The sequence below is a fragment of the Pleurodeles waltl genome, chromosome 8 (assembly GCF_031143425.1).
Source record: "Pleurodeles waltl isolate 20211129_DDA chromosome 8, aPleWal1.hap1.20221129, whole genome shotgun sequence".
NCBI classification, from domain to species: Eukaryota; Metazoa; Chordata; class Amphibia; order Caudata; family Salamandridae; genus Pleurodeles; species Pleurodeles waltl.
The window spans coordinates 337,302,351-337,324,331 of record NC_090447.1 but is presented as its reverse complement, the minus strand read 5'-3'; the positions used below and the strand labels follow the sequence as shown (position 1 = coordinate 337,324,331).

The 21,981-nt window shown below is 46.6% G+C and overlaps 1 protein-coding gene across 1 annotated transcript; it reads right to left on the bottom strand.

The window, feature by feature from the left end:
• Window positions 1-6,019: 6,019 nt before the first annotated feature.
• Window positions 6,020-7,464, bottom strand: LOC138249945 (aspartate--tRNA ligase, cytoplasmic). Its single transcript, XM_069204201.1, has one exon. The coding sequence runs from the start codon at window positions 7,462-7,464 to the stop codon at window positions 6,259-6,261; it is 1,206 nt and encodes a 401-aa protein (XP_069060302.1). The 3' UTR covers window positions 6,020-6,258.
• Window positions 7,465-21,981: the final 14,517 nt, after the last annotated feature.

Here is a 21,981-nt window from a genome sequence, read left to right as displayed (position 1 = left end):
ATCTGTCTTCTGCAGGTGGGTTTTCCCTATTTTCCTCTCGTACTCTTGTCACTTCACTTCTTCAATTATAGTCTCTTTCTTCTGTGATGCCTGGTTATTCCTTTTGTACCATTAAGTGCTCTTTTCCCGTGCGCGGTGCCTTGGTGCTCCTATTATGCAATTAAAGGCTCTTTCTTATACCACCCCACCTTTCCCTGTGCAGTTCCCGTGTATCCCCATTAGTCCTTCCCCCTCCCATCCCTCAGGGTAGTTTCCCCACACACCTGGAACAGCCACACTTCTCCAGAAGCGTGGCAGGATCCAGCGCTCCGTTTTCCCGGGCTACTGCGGTGCTTGGGCCTCCGTCTGCTGCTGGGTTGTTCCCTTCCCGTCGGTTGGGAAGGAACCGCACTTCCACCATCGAAATCCTCTTGTCTCGTTGGGGCTCCTCTTCCTCCGTCCTTTCGCCGTCTCGTCCTCTTCTTACGCCGTCTTCCTCCATGACTTCCATTGCTGATGCCGACCCTTTTGACCCTCTTTCATCCCGCGTCGGTTTCAAAGCCTGCCACTCATTGGTAGGGACTCCGGGATGATCCGGGGCAGCCCCGGCAGCGTCAGCACAAGTCAGGCTTATGTGCTGGCGGGATACGGCCAGCCCGCCACATACACTCCCCCTAGAGAGTGGCTGTTCGAGACGCTAGGTCGCCGGATATCTGGACAGGAAATCCACGTTGTTATGAGCGAGCCAGGTGAGGGGAGCGTGATCAGTAACAAAGGTAAATGACCGGCCGGAGAGATAGTATCTGAGTGATTCTACTGTCCATTTTATCACCAGGCATTCTTTTTCAATTGTGGGATAGTGTTTTTCTCTTGGTAGAAGTTTCCTGCTGATGTATAGGATGGGATGTTGTGTCCCATCACCTTGTGTCTGGGAGAGTACCACCCCAAGACCCACATCGGAGGCGTCAGTTTGTAAAATGAAGGGCTTCTGAAAGTCCGGGCAACATAACACCGGACCCAAAGTTAGTGTGGCTTGTAGTCGGTCAAAGCTTTGTTGTTTGGACTCAGTGGGAGGGGAGAGATTATTGGGACACGACTTCTGTAACAGATTAGTAAGAGGCTCTGCTAAAGTGAAAAATTGTGGAATGAAATGTCTGTAATAGCCTACCAAACCTAGGAAGGCTCTAACGTCTTTTTTCCTCTTTGGAAAGTTTAAGTTCAAGATGGCCTCTATTTTCTCTACTTGTGGTTTGACCTGGCCTTCCCCCACGACATAGCCGAAATATTTGATACTGGTTTGCCCCAATCGACATTTCTCCGGATTCGCTGTTAACTGAGCTGTTCTCAGTGCCTGTAAAACGTTGTCTAAATGTTTCATATGGTCTCCCCATGTCCTACTGTATATGACAATATCATCAAGATATGCCGCCGCATATTGACGATAAGGTTGTAAGATTCTGTCCATGAATCTCTGGAATGTGGCTGGTGCCCGGTGAAGTCCAAAGGGGAGGACCGTGAATTGGTAGAGTCTGAAAGGGGTTGCAAAGGCAGTTTTTTCTTTGTCTTCTGGTCTCATGGGTATTTGCCAATAACTTTTTGTTAGGTCAAGGGTGGACAGGTACCGAGCTTAGCCTAGTCTCTCAATCAGTTCATCAACACGTGGCATGGGGTAGGCATCAAAGTGGGTCAAATCGTTGACCCGTCTGTAATCTACACAGAAACGGGTGCTCCCGTCCGGCTTGGGTACTAGTACAACTGGGGAGCACCAGGGACTAGCTGACGGCTCAATAATGCCGGCCTCTAACATGGACTGGACTCCCTGTTCTATTATCCTTTTCTTGGCTTCCGGGATACAATATGGTCACTGCCGGGATACCTTATCTATTTTAAGCCGAATGGGGTGTTGCACTAGATCTATTCTACCAGGACACTTAGAGAAGACATCTGTGTTCTTGTCTATTAGTTGGGTGAGTTGTCTACAACAGGATTCTGTTAATATTGGGTTTATCCATGGTGTCGGAGTGTCATAGGGAGGGGAAGGAGGGGTATGGGATCTCCTCTGTGGTATTGTGTGTAATATACCTGACTGGTTGTTCACACGAGGGTTCTTGCCATTTCTTAAGGAGATTGATATGGTAGATCTGCTCCCTTCCGGTTCCTTGTGGAATGGCTAGTTTATAGGTAGTGGGGTTGATTTGTTCAATAACATCATAAGGCCCCTGTCACCGGGCCAACATTTTGTTTTCACTTCTAGGGAGCAGGACTAACGCCTTGTCTCCTACCTTCAAACTACGAAAAACACTTCTAGCGTCATACACCCGCTTCTATTTCCTTTGGGCTTCTCGTAAAGCGGTGTGGGCTTCTTCCCATACCGTATGCAGTGTGTCTCTTAAGTCACAGGTATACGATAAGAGATCTTTTACTTCTTCCTTTGTTTCTTCCCACTGTTCAGTTAATATTTCGAGCAGGGTACGGGGCTGTCTACCAAACAACAACTCGAAGGGGCTATGTTCCAGGGAGGTCTGAACGTGGGTATGTATAGCGTATAATATAAGAGGTAGTTTTTTTCCCAATCTTTTCCCACCTCGGATATGCTTTTCCTGAGTAGGGACTTAATTGTCCTATTGTACCTCTCTACTCACCCGTCTGTTTGAGGGTGGTAAACGGATGTCCTGATTTGTTTCACCCCGAGTGATCAGCTCACCGCTGTCATGAGTCTGGACGTGAAGGGGGTCCCTTGGTCGGTTAGGATTTCTTTGGGAAACCCCACCCTGGAAAATAATTCAATCATTGCTTGTGCAATGGCTTTTGTGTGCAATCTGGGTATGGGAATAGCCTCTGGATACCAGGTGGCATAGTCCACCAATACCAATACATATTGTCGTCCCCTAATTGAGGGTGTGAGGGGCCTGATAATATCCATTCCAACCCTGGAAAATGGGGTGTCTATGATAGGAAGGGGTTGGAGGGGAACTGGTCGGTGTGGAGATGGGTTATAGAGTTGGCATTTTGGACACTCTGCGCAATGTTTATGGATCTCCCCAAACACTCCAGGCCAATAGATGCGTCGTAGTACTGCTTCCTCCGTCTTTTCCCTTCCTAGATATCCTTCCCCGTTATCCCCATGAGCTAGGTGTAACACCTGTTGTCGATGACTCCGGGGAACAACTATTTGTAAGTCTTTCCCTCCCGTTGTAGTGGGCCTCCTATACAGTAGGTTGTTTTGTATCAAGAACTTGGGACCTACCACATGTTCATCCGGAGTCAACGCTTGATGCCATGCATGTTTCAAAGAGGGGTCCTCGCCTTGATTCTGCCGAAAGTCTCCTGTAACCGTACAAACACTACTGGCAGTTTCGGGACTATCACGTTTCAGGGCTTTCTGTGTATAGTTATGTCGCTGTTCCCTTTTTTGCTTTCTAATGAGAATAGCACAGGATTCTTTGTACTCCTCCACACCAGCTCCAATGGGTACCTCCTCCCACCATGTTCTGAGGGTATGTTCCTGCCCTGCCTTGGTTAAGAGAGAAGGTAAGTCCTCAAAATCAGTTCAGAGGATGATATCCTCGCCCAGATGGGAAAGTACGCCCACCCGTATTGTCTCATTTGATATTTTTCCAAATTTAAACGTATAGTGGCCACTGGGTAGTACCATTGGTCGCCATGTACGCATTTGATTAAGACCTGGGCCTGTGGATCCGCTTGACCAGGTAATACCAGCGCCTGTCTGATTACACTCTGACTACACCCTGAGTCTATTAATGCTGTTCTTTCAACCTCATTGATGAGGACAGACAGGGTGTACTTTGGTTTCTCTCCTCCCGACCAGAACACCCACCCTCTCGTTAACCCAATCTCCATGGGTTCCTCAGTATCCCTTTTTTGTGGACAATGTCTAGCGATATGACCCCATTCTGAGCAGTTGTAGCACTGGGGTCCCATGGCTGAATAGCTGGGAGTCGCCACTGCTGCCAGTTGGGAACGTTCTGGTCCATGTATCAGCACAGGTCGATGGGTGGTGCTTTTCGCTATTGATGGTCGGACAGGGGAGGGAAGTGGAGGTCTGCTGGCTGTAGCCCGGAAGTCCGGGCCTCTATGATATGCACATGCGAGGTCTACTGCAGTCTCGTTAGTCAGTCCCGGATGTTGTCTGACCCAGTTGCGTGTTGTGGAGGGCAAGGCATCCAGATACTGTTCAAGGACTATAGTATCAAATATTTCTTCCCTGTTTTTTTCGGTCGGATGTAACCATCTCACCGCTGCATGCTGGACTCTATAGTATAAGGTGCAAGGGTTCTCTTGATGCTGCCACTTAACTTGGCGGAACCTAGTGCGGTAGCTTTCACTGTACAGCCCTACCTGTTTCAAGATGGTTTTCTTTATTTCCTTGTAAGGGAGAGTGCCACCTGGATTAATTGCTTGGTAGGTGGCCTGCAAGTTCCCTGTGAGTAGTGGTACTATATACTGGCCCCACTTATCCTCTGGCCAGTTTGACGTGCTAGCAACTCTTTCAAAATTCGTGAAGAAAGAGTCCAGATCTTCCTGTTCCTGATATGGCTGTAGTACACTACTTGGTACATTTGGGTGCACTTTGGTATGTGCGATGGTATCCGTAAGCTTCCCCAGGGCTGTTTCGTGTACCAGCTGGTTATTCGCTATAATTGTCGCCTGACTCTTAAGAGCTGTCTGTAACGCCTCATGTTCTTCCTTGGCTTTCTTCATCTGTTGCTCCCATACGAGTTGGAGGTGTCGCTGCCCCTCAGCCAGCTGGGCTATCATATCTGCCATGGTTGGTTTTTCTTCCATGGTGGCGTTCCTCTAGATCCCACTTCTGACACCACTTGTAGTGATATCGCCGGTTAGTAATCACACAGGAATCGGTCGTCAGTTATACAAGTGATATTTATTAGATATGATTTGGTATTTATGTTCTTGTTTTTAGTGTTTTCTCCTCTTTGTCTCTTCTGGATTTTGTTTGATGATGTCATGCAGGTTCTTGCTTCTCACTCTTCTCCTTGTTTCCCTTCGTCTCATAGGTGTCCCGGGAAGCACATGCGAAGAGAAACAGAGAGATATCAGTAAGTGGATTTTTTAGTTCACTCGTTTTATATCTTCCCCTTTTCTATCTCCTCCTGACTTTCCTTCTTCTTTTTCGTTCTTTCCTTTCCTGGTGTCTTTTCCTTTACTTTTCTATGCTTTTCTTGGACTGTGGGTTTTTCCTCTTTTCTTCCCCTTTCTGCCACTGATTCTGCTTCGTCTTTTCCCGTCTTTCCTTTCTCTAATCCCTTTCCTGGTGTCTTTTCCTTTCCTTTTCTATGCTTTTCTTGGACTGCAGGTTTTTCCTCTTTTCTTCCCTTTTCTGCCACTGATTCTACTTCAGTCTTTTCCCGTCTTTCCTTTCTCTAATCTCTTTTTCCTACTTCTGTGATCTGTCTTCTACAGGTGGGTTTTCTCTATTTTCATCTCGTACTCTTGTCACTTCACTTCTTCAATTATAGTCTCTTTCTTCAGTGATTCCTGGTTATTCCTTTTGTACCATTAAGTGCTCTTTTCCCGTGTGTGATGCCTTGGTGCTCCTATTATACAATTAAAGGCTCTTTCTTATACCACCCCACCTTTCACCGTGCAGTTCTTGTGTATCCCTGTTAGTCCTTCCCCCTCCCATCCCTCAGGGTAGTTTCCCCACACACCTGGAACAGCCACGCTTCTCCAGAAGCGTGGCGGGATCCAGCGCTCCATCTTCCCGGGCTACCGCGGTGCTTGGGCCTCCGTCTGCTGCTGTGTTGTTCCCTTCCCGTCGGTTGGGAAGGAACCGCGCTTCCTTTTTTTTTTTTTTTCATAATTTATCGATTTTATTGTTAGAACGTTATACAAAAGCCTAAAATGTGAAACCTCTAAGCGTGTTTTTTTAGGCTTCCTCCTGCCTGTTTCACCCCTGCAATATATTCCTGTTTACCGTCATCTGTTCAAGGGTTTTTATCAGAGTCAATCCGCCATCTCCAGTTATTACCCCGTGTTACAAGGCACTCCTTCACCTTTTCTGTCAAACGACTCTCGTGTTTGTGATGTTAATGAATGAAAAGCTCGTACCAGTTTTCTGATTTAAATTGATTAGGTGTAGTTTTTAGATCATGTTTTGTTAAAGAATAGTTACTGACGCTTGAAAAATAGTTTAATGTCTGTTTAACGGATGAGAGGTAATTTTTCTACTGTATGTTAAAAGTGCACAAGGCAGCCGAGCGGCAGCAGTAGACAGGCACTGTTCAGGTGAACAAACTCCTAAGGTGTAAGGCGTTTAGGGTCACGTGGGAACATGGACGTCTGCCGAACATTGTGCAATCCCAGGTACAGCATGGTTACTCGCTCCAATCCTATTCCACCACCTGCATGAGGAGGTGCACCAAAGCGGAAGGAATCGATATAAGCCTTAATTTTCTCCAGATCAATGCCATGATGCTGTGCCCTTTCAGTAAGAAGCTGCGGGTCATGAACTCTCTGGGCTCCCGACAAGATCTCTTCTCCTCTCATGAACATGTCGTAGGAGTTGGAGTATTTTGTGTCTTGGGGATCTGGCATTGTGTAGAAAGGCCTCACAGCCAGTGGATATTTGTCAAGAATATAGAAGTCGGTATCATACTTCTCTTTCACAAGGCGGCCAAGAAGTTTTTCATTGGGAGTACTTAGATCCTCTTCATCTCCCATTTCTATTCCAGCTTCTCTTAACATGGCCAATCCTTCACGATACTCTAGCCTCAGGGTGGGCTCCAGAAACTTGAATGGTTCACATGGAAACTGCTTGCTGACAGTCTGAATCTCAGTCTGAAATCTTTCTTGAAGTCCTTTGAAGATCTGTACCAAGGTGTCAGCAATTTCATCCACTACTTCGTGATAGTGGTAATTAAAAGCCATTTCAATATCCAGACCAACAAACCCTGTCAGGTGACGATGGGTATTAGAATCTTCAGCCCTGAACACTGGACCGATGCAGAAAACTTTTTCAAAGTCAGCACAAATACACATTTGCTTGAATAGCTGTGGAGACTGAGCCAGATAGGCACTGGTTTTAAAGTACGAGACGGTAAACACATTGGCTCCTCCTTCACTCGAAGCCGAAATAATTTTGGGAGTCTGGATTTCAACAAATCCCTTGCAGATGAGAGTTTCTCTGAAGAGGTGGCAGATACCGGACTGGAGGACGAAAACAGCCTGACTGGTGGATGTCCTTAGATCAATGACTCTGTTGTCCAGCCTTGTATCCTGGTTTACAGTGGCCCTTCCTTCCTCTTCTCCTTCAGTTTCCGGCCTAACAGCATCTTCCAGCTGCAGGGGCAAGCGGGGCTCCGCCAGGCTGATCACGTAGATCCTTTCAAGATGCAGCTCAACATCTTGCTGAGTACAGCTTTCAATTTTTTGATCTACTTTTCTCACAATGCCTTCTACGTCGACGATGCTTTCTTTGTTGATGTTGGCAGCGAATTTAACCATCTTTCGCCCCGCGTCAGTTTCGGAGCCTGCCACTCATTGATAGGGACGCCAGGATGTTCCGGGGCAGCCCCGGCAGCGTCAGCACAAGTCAGGCTCATGCAAGTCAGGCTCATGTGCAGGCGGGATACGGCCAGCCCGCCACAATGTGGTTTTCTAAATGAGATTGCCTAGCCAGGAGATGTATACCTACAGTTGACCATGTTGTAATGTGTGCATGTGAAGAATGTGATGACCCTCCCTCTCTCGCTAATTGTGTGCATCAGCAGGAAAAGGAGACAGGGCACAGGCAAGTGTGGATGCTGCTGGCCATAGGACCCGAGTGCTGATATCACTGACAGTGAGGGACCCAGTGTCCCAGAGGGCGAGAAGAGTGCCACGGGGAGACAGGATCACCATCATCATCCTCAGAATCCTCCTCCAGTGGACACTCCTTGGTGGTGGTGGACCCTTCTGGGATCACCCCAGCACCATCTTTGTCCACCACCGCCTTCACTTCCACTGCCCTCCCTGTAGATCCCCACCCAGTTGTCCATGCCTGCTCACCCAGGAAGGTGGGCACCTCCTTAGCTGCAGGCACCTCTGCACCTGTCAGTCCTGTTGCCCTCAGTGAGGAGGCTATTGAACTCCTGAGGTCGATCACTGTGGGTCAGTCAACCATCAGGAATGCCATTCAGGGACTGGAAACTCAAGTCCAACAGAGCAATGCATTCCTGGACGTTCACAGTGCACTGGCTGGCCCACAGAGATCCTTTTAGGCTATGGCCTCCACATGGCAGCCTGTAACCCTTTGTCTTCTGTCCCCCTCCACTTCCTCTTCCCAATCCCAAGCCCATCTTCCCCGTCCGAGCCAAAGCACACAGAGAGACAAGCATGCATCCACCTCAACATCCAAGAGTACCGCTGACAAGTACAAGCACCACAAGACCCACCACCAGCATGCACACAAACAACACCTACCTATAGACACACCAACAGTCACTACCTGCACTGACTCCCCCACTACCCCCACTTTCACAGACACAACACCAGACACACCTGCAGACACCACACCAACATTCATCGATTCAGCCACTACTCCTATCAGCACACCAGCTGATAGTCAGCACAATAGCAGACCCTCAGACATCTTTCTTTTCTTATGGCTGTTTAGGTTTTGGCTGCTTTTGTTTGTGTGTTAGTTAGTAGTGGTTGTGCTACCAGTTGTGTCTGGGCAGCATGTGTGGGTGTGTGCATTGCATTTGTCTCACAGTGATGGCTGTATATTGTGTGATGGCATGTATGAGTTGGGGACATGGATTTGTGTTAGTATTGTGTAGTGATTGTGTTGACATGTGTTCTTTGGAGTGTTTTGTGCCCTTCTACAGTTGTACTGCGTGCATGAGTGTGTGGTGATTGGTATGTCATCTCAGTTGTGTGGTGTGTTTGTGAGGTATGACGTATACCTTGTTCTGTGGATGTGTGACTGTGTGTGTTGTTACGTTGTGTTGTATGTATAATTTGTCAAGTGAAGGGGTGTATTGTAGATGCTTAAAGGAGAATGTGTGATGTTGCAGTTGTGGTGTAGTTGCGTCATTTGGTAGTGTTGTGTGTTGTGTTTTGCTGTGCGAGTGCTGTGTATATGGGAGTTGGTGTGTGTTTTTGACATGTGTGTGTTGGTTTAGTGTGTGTACTATGTATGTGTATTTATGTATGTGGCTGTGTGTGAGCATGCGTGTCAGTGTGAGGGTATGTCTGTGTGTCATCGTTGCTATCCATTCAGGATATGTATGTTGTGTGTGCGTAGATACAATGACATTGTGCAACAGTGACAGGTAAATGTACATACTCACTTTTGCTGTTGTCACTGGTTCCGGACTCACTGGGAAAGCAGGAGCAGCAGGAAGACGCGTATCTCAGGTTCTTTGGCGGCTCCAGATGGCTATGTGTTCCTGAAGGTGAGTGTCGCCTTTTATAGAGTTGATTTCCACCAGAGTTTCCATGGTGGTGCGACCGTGGTGGAAACCTTGGCAGTGTGCAGCTTCGTGATCTGTCCGGCAGGAACATAGTCTCCGCCAGCGTGCAGATGCCTACCGTTATCTGTGATGGCCTGACCGCCCAGTGGATTGGCTGTATTCTGTTGTGAATACCGCCATGGTCATAATTTGGTAGTCTTCTCTGCCAGCCTGTTGGCAGTAAGACCGCCACTGCCAACATGGAGGTCACGAGACTGCCAAACGTGCAATGACCCCCTCAGGATGGAATCTCTTGCCGATGTAGTCTCTGCAGTGCACTGTACGGAAATTCTAGCCGGAGAGCTGAGATTCTGCACGAGTATGGAGACGCCACACTCGTAACTTTACAAGTGGTAAGTGCCTTTATGAATTGGGCCCACTATTCCCTACATGATTTTGTGATCACTGCTCCAGAAACCTTCCATTGGATGCTCAACTTGGAATGTTGCATAATGTATCATTGTTGTATCAGTCCAAGACAAGTTGCTCCTATGTGTGGTGGCGATAGTAGAACAGTAAAACAATGATACACTATGGGCAATACCATTCCAAAACTGCACCCTCTTTGTAAGAAGTGTGTCTTTTAGGTGAAGCAAATAGATCAAATGAACAGCAAGCGAGCAGACCTGGCACGGTAGAAAAATAATACAGACAAACAAAAAGAGAAGAAAAGAATTGAACAGGGACATATAAAAGGAGAAATGGAAAAATAGATGCATGGCCAGGGAGCCAAGAAGCATACTCAATTTCAGACAGACACGTGCATGTACCATCACTCACAGGGCATTAGAGCCAGCACAGAAGTGGACTGACCCAATTCGCCATGCTATGTGCTGTTACGGGCAGAAGTAGAATATGGATCATATTCAAACAGACCGATGCCTGGAAAGGGCTGACCCGGAGTTCCTCAATGTATGCATATGTACGAATGTGTTTTTTATGATTTTTGTTACAGGAGTTGTCAAGCCAGGCCTGAAAAGCACTTTAATGCACCCTCGTTTAAATACTTTGCCTACAATTAAAAATATGTGAAAATATATGGACAATTACAATCGGCAAGGCAATATACATGTTCTCACAAGGTGTTGTAGCAAGAATTTTCACTGTAAACATTTTCCTTTCCCCAGGGGTTTAGTACAGGATTTTATGAACATCAAATGTGTTCTTAATGTGGTAATCTATGAGAGTCCATGTATCAAAATATTTCCATGCACAATTTACTAACAAACCAAACTTAAAGGCTACATTGGCTTTAGAATACGTTTTCACTATAAATTAGACACTCCTGATGCCTTTCTCACAACTTTCCATAATAATATCACACCTATTGCATCTGTGATAAATGCTTCCAATGAGCCAATATAGTTTGGACCATAGGATTGTCACCATAACCACCTCTGGCCTACTGCACTGAGAATAAGCTTTCCAACAAAGGAAAGGTTGCAATAAATGCACTTTTTTAGCAGAATCACATATGTACTGTCAAAGAATTATCATCAAGAAAGAGCCTGAGCCCCACTCTCAGTACTGCTTCTTAAACCTCTTTTTTTCTGGTCATCACATAAGGTTCATCAACTGCCCTACTGTCAAGCTGGATCTAAAGAGGTAGAGTAAAAGAGAGCGGTAGAAAAAAAGAGGTGAGGTAGTCAGTGAGGTGATGTAAAGGGAACAGAGGTGAGGTGATGAACAAATGTTGAAGTAAATTGAGAGATTAGGTAGCAAGAGGAAAAGAGGTTTAGAAATGCAGTAAAGAGAGGTGAGGCCATGAGAAAGATGTTAGCGACAATAAAGTTGAGAGAGGAGAGGTAGATAGAGGGCTGAGAAAGAGGTAGGAGAAATTAGGTAAAGATAGATGGAAATGAGGTAAAGAGATAGTTTGTGTTGCAAATGAGTTGAAGTCAAAGGAGAGATGCAGGTTGGTAAGATGGAAACATAGCAGTGAGACGCAGAGAGAGAGTTACCCCTTCCCGTCACACCTTTGGTGCCAAACTGGAATTTTCCAACCAGCGTTACACACACTACCTCATAAGCCTGAGACAGAAACAAAGCTCCTCGGTTACGAGCTTTTTATGATGAAGGCTTCTCACAAACAAATAACTCTCTGCAAAAAATGTTTGACCTCACCCCATCTGTGCATCTGCGACATTTTGCATAGGCCAAGACTTGCATTGGGCAGATCTCCCAAAGGGCCGCATGGCAATGGACCGGGAAGAATCTGATTTAGAATCCCTTTTCCATTCTAAGGGTTGACATAAGAGAATTTCCCTACTTTACCGTTATATCCATGCTCTCATGCCTGCTATGAAACACGTTTAGGTGACACAATGGGAGAGAGAATTAGGAACAGAAATCCCAAAGGACATATGGTGATCGATATGGCAAAGAGCGTCAGCTACATCAATATGTCTTAAACACAAGGAAAATGCCTATAAATTGGTAACACAATGATATTGAAACCCTTGCACCTTCATAGAATGTTTGGAAGTTCAGACCAGTGCGGGGTGCAGTGTACCTACCTGAATACTTGCTAGTCTTGTCCTTGTATGCGCTCTTTTTGGGATTTGATTCTTCAGAGCAATTATGACATCTGTAATGTGGGTCCTCCTGGGGACCCTGGTGTGGAGAGAGCTCACTCCTTCCACAACATCCAGATGCCATTTTCTATCCCCCTTCTGTTGGCAGCACACCTTTACATAGCACAGATGTGGAAAAAAATTCAAGCTCCCACCATTAACCTGTGGTGGAGCAAGGTTTGGAATATCTAAGTCATAGAAATCTCACAGAGGTGGTTAGTGAGAAACAAGCTAAATTTGAGTCTGATTGGCACCCCTTCCTCACATATATACACCGTCAGGGAAGGTTAGGAAGTGTACATCTTACAATGTCTAGGATGCTTCAGGCTTCAAATATGTGGGTTCTCTCCTCCCTGGAGTCGGATATGAGCTCCCATTACCGTATTATATCCCACTTTTTTCTAGAAAATGTCTGTGATACGCTCAAAGACTAAATTTATATACACCCACTTTTCTCACTGCTTCATATTAATGTATGCTGGATTGTCTTGATCAGTGTGTCATGTTTGTTTTTGTATTCTAAAATGTAAAATCAAATTGTTTAAAAAAACATAGATACTCAGAAGGTTCATGCACTTTCTAGGTGCAGTTTCACCCTGAAATGCCTCTGTAGCTCCCTTGTTCTAGTCTTTTCATTTGCAGGTAATATTGACAACTGGCTTTGGTTCAATTTGGATCTTTTCAGCAAAGGTCAAGCATCTGTAGTATAGTAGAGGTTGATTGAGAAGACAGTGCTAAGGGTATTTGCACCCAGTCTCTACTTAGGTATATCACTTTGATACCCAAAGGATAATTCACATAAATGTTCTCAGCCCTAAAACCAATCTAACCCTTTGGTTAACTCCTCAGGTGCTGGGCCTTCCCCACCCCAGTTCTGAGCCCTTTTTTGGCTATTTGGGATAGATTGCGTTTAGGGCTCAATCATTCAATAAATCAGTGTGCGTGTCGAGCGCACTTCCCACCCGTAAGGGTCTCAAGGTGCTGCGGGGAGGGGGGTGCTGCTATTGCTCGAATAGCCAGGTTTTGAGGTGTTTCCTGAAGGTCAGCAGGTCTTCGGTCTGTCATAGGAGCAAAGGAAGGGTGTTCCAGGTCTTGGCAGTGAGGTGGGCGAAGGATCTGCCTCCGGTGGTCGTTCTTCGGATGCGGGGAGCGGTGGCGAGAGCGAGGTTGGTTGAGCGGAGTTGGCAGGGCGGGGTGTAGAAGGTGAGTCATCTGTTGAGGTAGGCTGGACCGGTGCTGTGGAGCGCTTTGTGTGCGTGGGTGAGGAGCTTGAAGGTTATCCTTTCGTTGATGAGGAGCCAGTGTAGGTCTCTCAGATGGGGAGAGATATGGCTTTGGATGGAAGCATTGAGGATCAGGTGCGCGGAGGCGTTTTGTATGTGTTGCAGTCGTTTGAGGAGTTTGACTGGGGCTCCTGTGTAGAGGGTGTTTCCATACTCAAGTTTGCTGCTGATGAGGGCCTGGGTAACTGTTCTTCTTATATCTGCAGGGATCCATGTGTAGATCTTGCGGAGCATGTGGAAGGTGTTGAAGCAGGATGAGGAGGCGGTGCTTACTTGTTTGGTCATGGAGAGTGTTGAGTCGAGGATGATGCCCAGGTTGCATGCGTGGTCGGTGGGTGTCGGGGCTGTTCCCAGAGCGGTCGGCCACCAGGAGTCGTTCCATGCTGAACGGTTGGCGCCGAGGATGAGGACCTCCATCTTATATGAGTTCAACTTCAGTTTGCTGTTCTTCATCCATTCGGCAACGGTCTTCATTCTTTCGTATAGGTTGGATTTGGCAGTGAGTGGGTCCTTGGTGAGGGAGAGTATCAGTTGTGTGTCGTCGGTGTAGGCGATGATGTTGAGGTTGTGTAGCCGGGCGACGTGGGCGAGCGGGGCCATGTAGACGTTGAACAGCATAGGGCTGAGGGATAATCCCTGGGGGATGCCGCAGATGATCTTGGAGGCTTCGGATCGGAAAGGGGGGAGGCGGACGCTCTGGGGTCTGCCGAAGAGGAAGGAGGTTGTCCACTCCAGAGCTTTGTCCCAGATTCCTGCGTTGTGGAGGTGTGTGCATAGGGTGCGGTGGCAGACAGTGTCGAAGGTGGCAGAGAGGTCCAGGAGGATGAGGGCCACGGCTTTGCTGTTGTCAAGCATGGCACTGATGTCATCAGTGGCAGCGATGAGGGCAGTTTTGGTACTGTGATTGCTGCGGAACCCTGACTGAGATGGGTTCAAGATGTTGTTTTCTTTGAGGTAGTGGGTCAGTTGTCTGTTGACAATCTTTTCGATGACCTTGGCCGGGAGTGGGAGCAGGGAGATGGGGCGGAAATTCTTGAGGTCTCTCGGGTCCGCCATGGGTTTCTTGAGTAGGGGATTGATCTCAGCATGCTTCCAGCTCTCGGGGTAGGTCGCGGTCTCGAAGGAGATATTGATGATTTTGCGGAGGTGGGGTGCAAAGGTTGGTGTCTGCTTTGCTAAAGATGTGATGCTGACATGGGTCTGACGGAGATCCAGAGTGGATAGTGCTTATGGTTTTGATTGTGTCGTCTTCGTTCACGTTGGCCCAGACGAGCAGGTGATCGTAGTTGAGGTTGTAGGAGGGGAGTCTGTGGAGTCGGTGGTTGGCAGGGTGGTCTGGCTGTTAAAGCTGTCGTGCATGCCTGTGATCTTGTGGTGGAAGAAGGTGGCGAGGGAGTTGCACAGGTGTTGTGATGGTGGGATGTCGTTTGTGCTGGAGCTGGGGTTGGAGAGTTCCTTCACGATGTTGAAGAGCTCCTTGCTGTTGTGTGCGTTGTTGTCAAGGCGGTCTTTGAAGGAGGTTTTCTCTGCAGATCTGATGAGGTGATGTGTCTGGGGATGGCGTTCTTGAATGCAGCATGGTTGTCCGGTGTCTGGTCGAGGAGCCACTTTCTCTCCAGTTTCCGTCAGGTTAGCTTGGAGGCTTGAAGGTCGGACGTGAACCAGATGGCTCTCTTGTTGGCGCCTCTGTTGGAGGGTTTATTGAACAGGGCAATAGTGTTGGCGCAATCGTTGATCCAGTGCCAGAGATTGCAAGCTGCGAGGTCGGGATTGGTGGGTTCGGTGGGTGGTTTTCGGGCGAGGCTGGTGTTCAGCTAGTCTTGGCTGACTTTGCTCCAGTTGCGGCAAGGGATCTGATGGGTGCGGTAGTGCACAGTGGGTTTACGGAAGGTGAAGTGGATGCAGCGGTGGTCGGTCCATGGGAGTTCAGTGGTGTGGCTGAAGGTGACGTGGGGGCTAGCGAAGAAGATGGGGTCCAGCGTGTGGCTGGTGGAGTGTGTTGGAGTAGTGACGAGTTGTCTGAGTCTGAGTCTGAGGGCTCCATACCTTTTTCCCACATAAGGTATCCGTGCCAAATTTGCATCCTTTTTTCCAGGGTTTCTGAAGTTGAAATTGCTCCAGATAAAAGTGTGTGTATTGGTTTTTCCAAAAATAGCATCCACAAATGATTTGCTGAACTAAAGTCGCCATCATCCCAGCTTTCAGGAACATGCAGACCTAAATCAAAAAACCTAATTTCATACCACAGTTTTGGCATTTTTCCAATAGGTAGCCCATTTTTACAATTTTTTGTGCACTCAACCTGCTTCCAGTTTGTGGTAGAAATCAGTGTGAAACCCGTGGGTGATCCAGGAAAGCTATAGATTTCTGAAAAGTAGACGAAATTCTGAATTCAACAAGGTGTCATATGTGTAGATTCCTCAAGGCTAGTTCATACAGTGAAATAGGGGTATCAAATAAACCTATGTACTTCTGAAATGGGCACAAGATATGGAGTTTAGGAGCAGTGGTCATTTGTAGATCTATAAATTTGTGGGTACCCTTATTAGCATTATATTTAGAGGATATTTTTCAAAATGTCATCTTTCTTATAAACTGGCTTACATTTGAAAGGCACAAATGCACTGAAATCTAATTGGTAACAACAAATGTTATACTATTCTATGCTCCAACATGTCTTCCAATAAAAATGGTACCTCACTTGTCCGGGTAGGCTTGGTGCCTGCAACAGGAAATGGTCCAAAACCGAATATGGATGCATCACCTTTTCCACTGAAAACAGAGCCTTTTTTTCCAATGTGCATAATTCTGGATTTTGCACCCTATCTCAGCTGGTACCTATGGAAACTTAGCCAATCTGTACATTTCTGAAACCTAGACACCTAGGGGTATCCAGGGTGGGCTGACCTGCATGGGCTTTACCAGGTGTTTTATCCAGAATCCCTTGCAAACCTCAAACTTTGACTAAAAAACACATGTTCCACACATTTCTGTGATGGAAAGTTCTGGATTCTGTGGAGAGCCACAGACTTCCACAGACTTCTATCCCCCAAATCTCCTGATAGGAATGTACCACACTTGTGCAGTTAGGCCTGGTGCTTGCAACAAAAAAGGGCCCAAAACGCAACATCGACACATCATGGCCCATATTTATACTTTTTGACGCAAAACTGCGCCAACGCAGTTTTGCGTCAAAAAAATTAGCACCGGCTAACGCCATTCTGAAGCACCATGCGGGCGCCGTATTTATTGAATGACGTTAGCCGGCGTTAGCCGCTGGCGCCGTCTGGTGTGCGTTAATAAAAACGACGTACACCAGGCAGCGCCGGCGTAGGGGGATATGGAGCTTGGGCGTCAAGAAATGGGGCAAGTCAGGTTGAGGCAATTTTTTCGCCTCAACCCGATTTGCGCCATTTTTTTTCACTCCCAACCCCCATAGAAATGACTCCTGTCTTAGCAAAGACAGGAGTCATGCCCCATTGCCCAATGGCCATGCCCAGGGGACTTCTGTCCCCTGGGCATGGTCATTGGGCATAGTGGCATGTAGGGGGGCACAAATCAGGCCCCCCTATGCCACAAAAAAAATAAAAAATAAACACTTACCTGAACTTACCTTAATGTCCCTGGGATGGGTCCCTCCAGCCTTGGGTGTCCTCCTGGGGTGGGCATGGGTGACAGGGGGTGTCCCTGGGGGCATGGGGGGGCACCTCTGGGCTCCTTCAGAGCCCACAGGTCCCTTAACGCCTGCCTTTTGCAGGCGCTAAAAAACGGCGCAAAAGTGGCCGTACGTCATTTTTTTTGACCCGCCCACTCCCGGGCGTGATTTTTGCCCGGGAGTATAAATCCCACGCACATGCCTCGATTTTTTAGACGGGAACGCCTACCTTGCATATAATTAACGCAAAGTAGGTGTCCACGCTAAAAAATGACGCTAACTCCATGGACTTTGGCGCTAGACGTGTCTAACGCCAAAGTATAAATATGGAGTTAGTTTTGCGTCGAAATTGCGTAAAAAAAAATGACGCAATTTCGGCGCAAACGGAGTATAAATATGCCCCCATATTTTTCTAATGAAAGCTGAACATTTTTTCCCACTGTGAGTAGCTCTATATTTTGGGCCCTAGCTCAGCTGGCACATAGGGAAACCTAGCCAACTTGTACATTTTTGAAAACTAGATACCTAGGGGTATCTAGGGTGGGCTGACTTGCATTGGTATCACCAGGTTTTGTTACCCAGAATCCCTTGCAAACCTCGGACTTTGACAAAAACAACACATTTTCCTCACATTTCTGTGATGGGGAGCTCCTGAATGTATGGGAAGCCTCAAACTTCCCACAAATAATAAAAAATGTTCTAATGTTCTATATTCCCACAAGTCTCCCAATAAAAATGGTACCTCACTTGTGTGGTTAGGCCTAGTGCCCGTGACAGGACACAGCCCAAAATGCAACATGGACACAGCACATTTTTCCAATGAAAGCTGACCCTTTTTTCCAATGTGGGTAGCTCTAGATTTTGGACCTTAGCTCAGCCGGCACCTAGGGAATCCTAGGCAACCTGTACTTTTTAGAACAGTAGACAAAACCTAGGGGTATCCAGGGTGGGCTGCTTTTGTAAGTTTTGCAAGTTTTTTTTTTTTTTAAATCAAGAATCCCTTTGCAAATCTCAAACTTGGATTCAAAAAACACACTTTCCTCAGATTTCTATGATGGAAAGCTCTTGAATCTGCAGGGAGTCACAAACTTCCAACCACCTGGTATTCCCCAACTCTCCCAATAAAAAAAGATTTCTCACTTGTGTAGGTAGTTTTAATGCCCATGACAGAAACAGAACAAACCAAGGTCAATGTGAGTATCCTCGTGATGGCTCCCTTTGACCTTGGTTAGAGCTGTTCCTGTAATTGGCACTAGGCCCAGCCACGCAAGTGGGGCAGCATTTCTATTGGCACAAATGGGGTAATTCAGAGTGATAGAAATGTTGTGGGTTCTTGTGGGCTCCAGAACTTTCGATCACAAAAATGTGTTATGTTAAGGGGTTCTTAGTAAGAGCCATCTTACTGCCACAGATATATATTTGGAACTAATTTTTTAAAGTTAATCCACCACTTACACTGGTTGGTTTTCTGTACCTCCAGAAATGCCAGTTTCATGCATAAATACTTATCAAAGTATCTGATTATTGAAACCATGTCTGTTCAAGGTCAACCATAAAACCACATCAAGGCACCAGACCATTTACGGTCAATTCACACACTATACACAAGATTTTCAAACTGCTGGCCTTAAGCCCAATCCAATCAATCAGTGTACTGACATCTACATACCACTGCAATGCAAGTGTGCATCACATTCATAAGCAACAGGACAGAATCAGTTTGCCTACAGTTTACCACCCATAAAGGAACCACCTTGTGCTTTTTGAACAGTACTGAATGCATGTCTAGTAAACCTTTACTAATGGCTCCCATGACAGCCACGCGAGGCTCAGGAAGATATATCTTAAATGAGTCGTTAGTGCACTTAGGCCCATATTTCTACTTTTTCTGCACCGCATTTACGCCACTTTTTGATGCGAAAGCAGCGCAAACTTACAAAATACAATTGCATTTTGTGAGTTTGAGCCGGTTTTGCATCACAAAATGACGCAAATGTGGCGCTAAAAAAGTATAAATATGGGCCTTACTGTGGTAAATCCAGTTCCTTCCCATTTGTGGATGCAAGTTGGCAGTGTCCGAGCATGGCTAAATGGCATCATTCCTCAAACTGAGTGAGCATATCTACCTTTGAAACTAAGGCAAACGTGCTGGGGAAAACCATGACAGGGGAAGTGATCTCATCATGAATTGTATTGAGCACGTACATATCACAAGTTGTTTGTTGGAATGCAACACAGTGCTCTGGGATTTCTGGAGATTCTGCAATCAAGATCCTGCAGGAATCCTTTGTGGTGACAATAATCTATACTCCAGGTTACAGTACCAGATTTGCACAGCTCATACAGCTGTATCTAAATTGTCTACATAAATGCTATAACCTTTGTGAAGAAGTGGTTGGACTAGCTCCCATACAATCTTTCCTGTGACTCTTAGCGAGGGAGGGCTACCTACAGTATTTAGAGTGGAGTCTTTCCCTGTATGCACTCGCAAGCAGTACACCCAGCCAGTAAGACTCTCACGCAGCATGTACAGCTTGATGCCATAGCGAGCTCTTTTGCTCATAATTAACTGCCTGAATAGCAAAGTGCAGTTTTTTCATAAAAAATTACTGCATATGTTTCATTGACATTATCAATGATGTCATCAAATGTGTCATGAGTGCAGTAATTTGTGGGGTAATTAGCATGCATAGCAACGACGCAAGTCATAGTCACCTTAGGGCATGAGTTTCAGTTACTGCGATAAGTCTAACTATAACAGGTGAATTTCTATGGTTTTGTGTGTTTAATGTGTGAGCCTAACTATAATAACACTGTAATCTTTGTTTTTTTAATTGAATTTCTATGTTATATTTAAATATATTGCCTAACTATAACGTACCCGTAACCTTTGCTTTTTTAGTGAATTTCCATGGTTTATTTGAATGAAAAATACTTTTCATTAGTACCTCCTGGGGCCAGGCCTTGCAGCCAACCCCTATAACAACCCAATCCTGCACTGTGCACGGCCTTTGACCGTGTGAAGCAGGGGTTGGCAGCAGCGCCTGCTTGCAACCCCTATAACCACCCAACTCAGAACTGCGCACGGCCTTTGGCCGTGTGCAGCAGTGGTTGGTTGCATGGTCTGATCTGTGGCCAGGCCATGAAGCCAACCCCTATAACCACCCAAATCTGCACCGTACTGGCCATGCAGATGCTGCGGCCAAACCCCCCAACCACGCAACCCCATGCTGCGCACAGCCTTTGACCATGCGTGCCAGGAGTTGGCTGCAACCTATCTCTGTGGGTGTGAGAATAGGTGTTATAGGGTATATCTGGGTTTGAGAGTGGCTGTGAGAGTGTCTGTCTGGGTATGAGAGTATGTGCATCAGTGTCATAGTGGGTCTGTGATTGTGTGCATCTGTGTATGTGTGGGTCCGTGAGAAAGTGCATGAGGGTCTCAGTGGATCTGTGAGTGGGTATGTGAGAGTGTCAGTGGGTCTTTGAGTCGGTGCGTCAGTGTCGGAGTGGGTCTGTGACTGGGTGTGTGAGGGTCTGAGTGAGGCTGTGAGTGGGTGCATGATGGTCTGAGTGGGTCTGTGAGTGAGTGCTTGAGTGTCTGAGTGGGTCTGTGAGTGGGTGTGTAAGGTTCTGAGAGGGAGAAAGAGATTGAAAAAGAGAAATTGAGAAAGAGAGTGAGATGGAGAGCGACAGAGTTTTGTAGGCTTTACAAATGATATGCTTCGAATGAGATACTTCAAAACACTAGTAAATGAACATACACTGTCAAGCAATACTAGGATTTGAACCTTCAGCCTCCAGAGTAACAGCACAAGACCTTGACCATTAGCCCAGAACTGACTGTTTTCCTCTCTGCATCCAAATGCAACTATAACATTTGTACCAAACAGCTTGCTAGTCTTGCTCTTTGAAGTCATTGCATGGAGAGACTAGTGCAATGACAATATATCCCTCTCTCTTTCATCTCATTATGGGATGGAAGACAGAGAGAGAGTGACATGGACCGCGGGGAAACCTGAAGGCCCCAGCAGTCCTAGCCAGCTCCCTACATCCTGAGAGAGCCTGCATTGATCCCACAAGCAGGGAACTACTGTAAAAAGAAGCTCCCTGCTTGTAGGAGCAAAGTTTTAATCTGTTTCTCTACATGCATATTTGCATGAAGAAAAACAGATGAAAATTCCGCTTTCTGCCGGCGGGATCTGTTTGACTGTACCCACTGTCAGAAAGCGGACTTTGTTTGCTTTGCTTGGTGGGAGCTGTCAGCTTCCAAGAATCAAAAGCAAACAGCTCTGTGCGGGAGGTGGACACCCTGGGACCTAGCAGGATCTGGCCCTAGGGGATGGCGGTCCACAGGGCCATTATTGGCTCCATGAGGGGGATTGTTCGGCCCCCTCCAATGAGCATTACCCCAGGGACGTGGTGGTCCCTGGGGCTCAGGGGTCCGAAACAGGCTTCCTTCACTCTTTTATTGTAGTCCATGGGAGGTGAGGCGGGCAGCCCCCTCCCCATTCAAAATGTAATTGCTTCCAGGATCTGGTCCAACTGGGGGCTATTTACAAAACAAGTGCAGGAGCCCACACTCATTTTTTTTAATTGTCAGTGGATTTGCCCCCCACAAAAAAAGTAAAAAATGCTTTGGAAGCCCTGTGGGTGTCCCTTTGGGACCCCAGCACCAGAGTTAAGGATTCAGGGTGACTCTATCCTGTCCTCTGTTCTTATTTTTTTTTTTTTTTTTCTGGGACTCGGCTAAAGCCAAGTCCTAACATGGCTGCCAACACTTTCCTGTTGAAGTGTTGACAGCCAATCAGATCTCAGCACGAGATCGGGAGGGTTCATGGAGCCTCCGACTCCCTTTATATTCAAATTCATATTTTCTTCAATTTCTCAAAACCTACTGAACAGATTTACACCAAATAACAAAACTTTTGCTTTCTGGACCAAGGGTTACCTTTCTGCCAAATATGGTGTAATTCCGTCCAATGATTTGGGTGCTGTTGCTTTTCAAGATCCCTAAA

Coding starts and splice junctions, on each gene's coding strand:
- LOC138249945 (XM_069204201.1), bottom strand. CDS start 7,464: ATGGTTAAATTCGCTGCCAACATCAACAAAGAAAGCATCGTCGACGTA.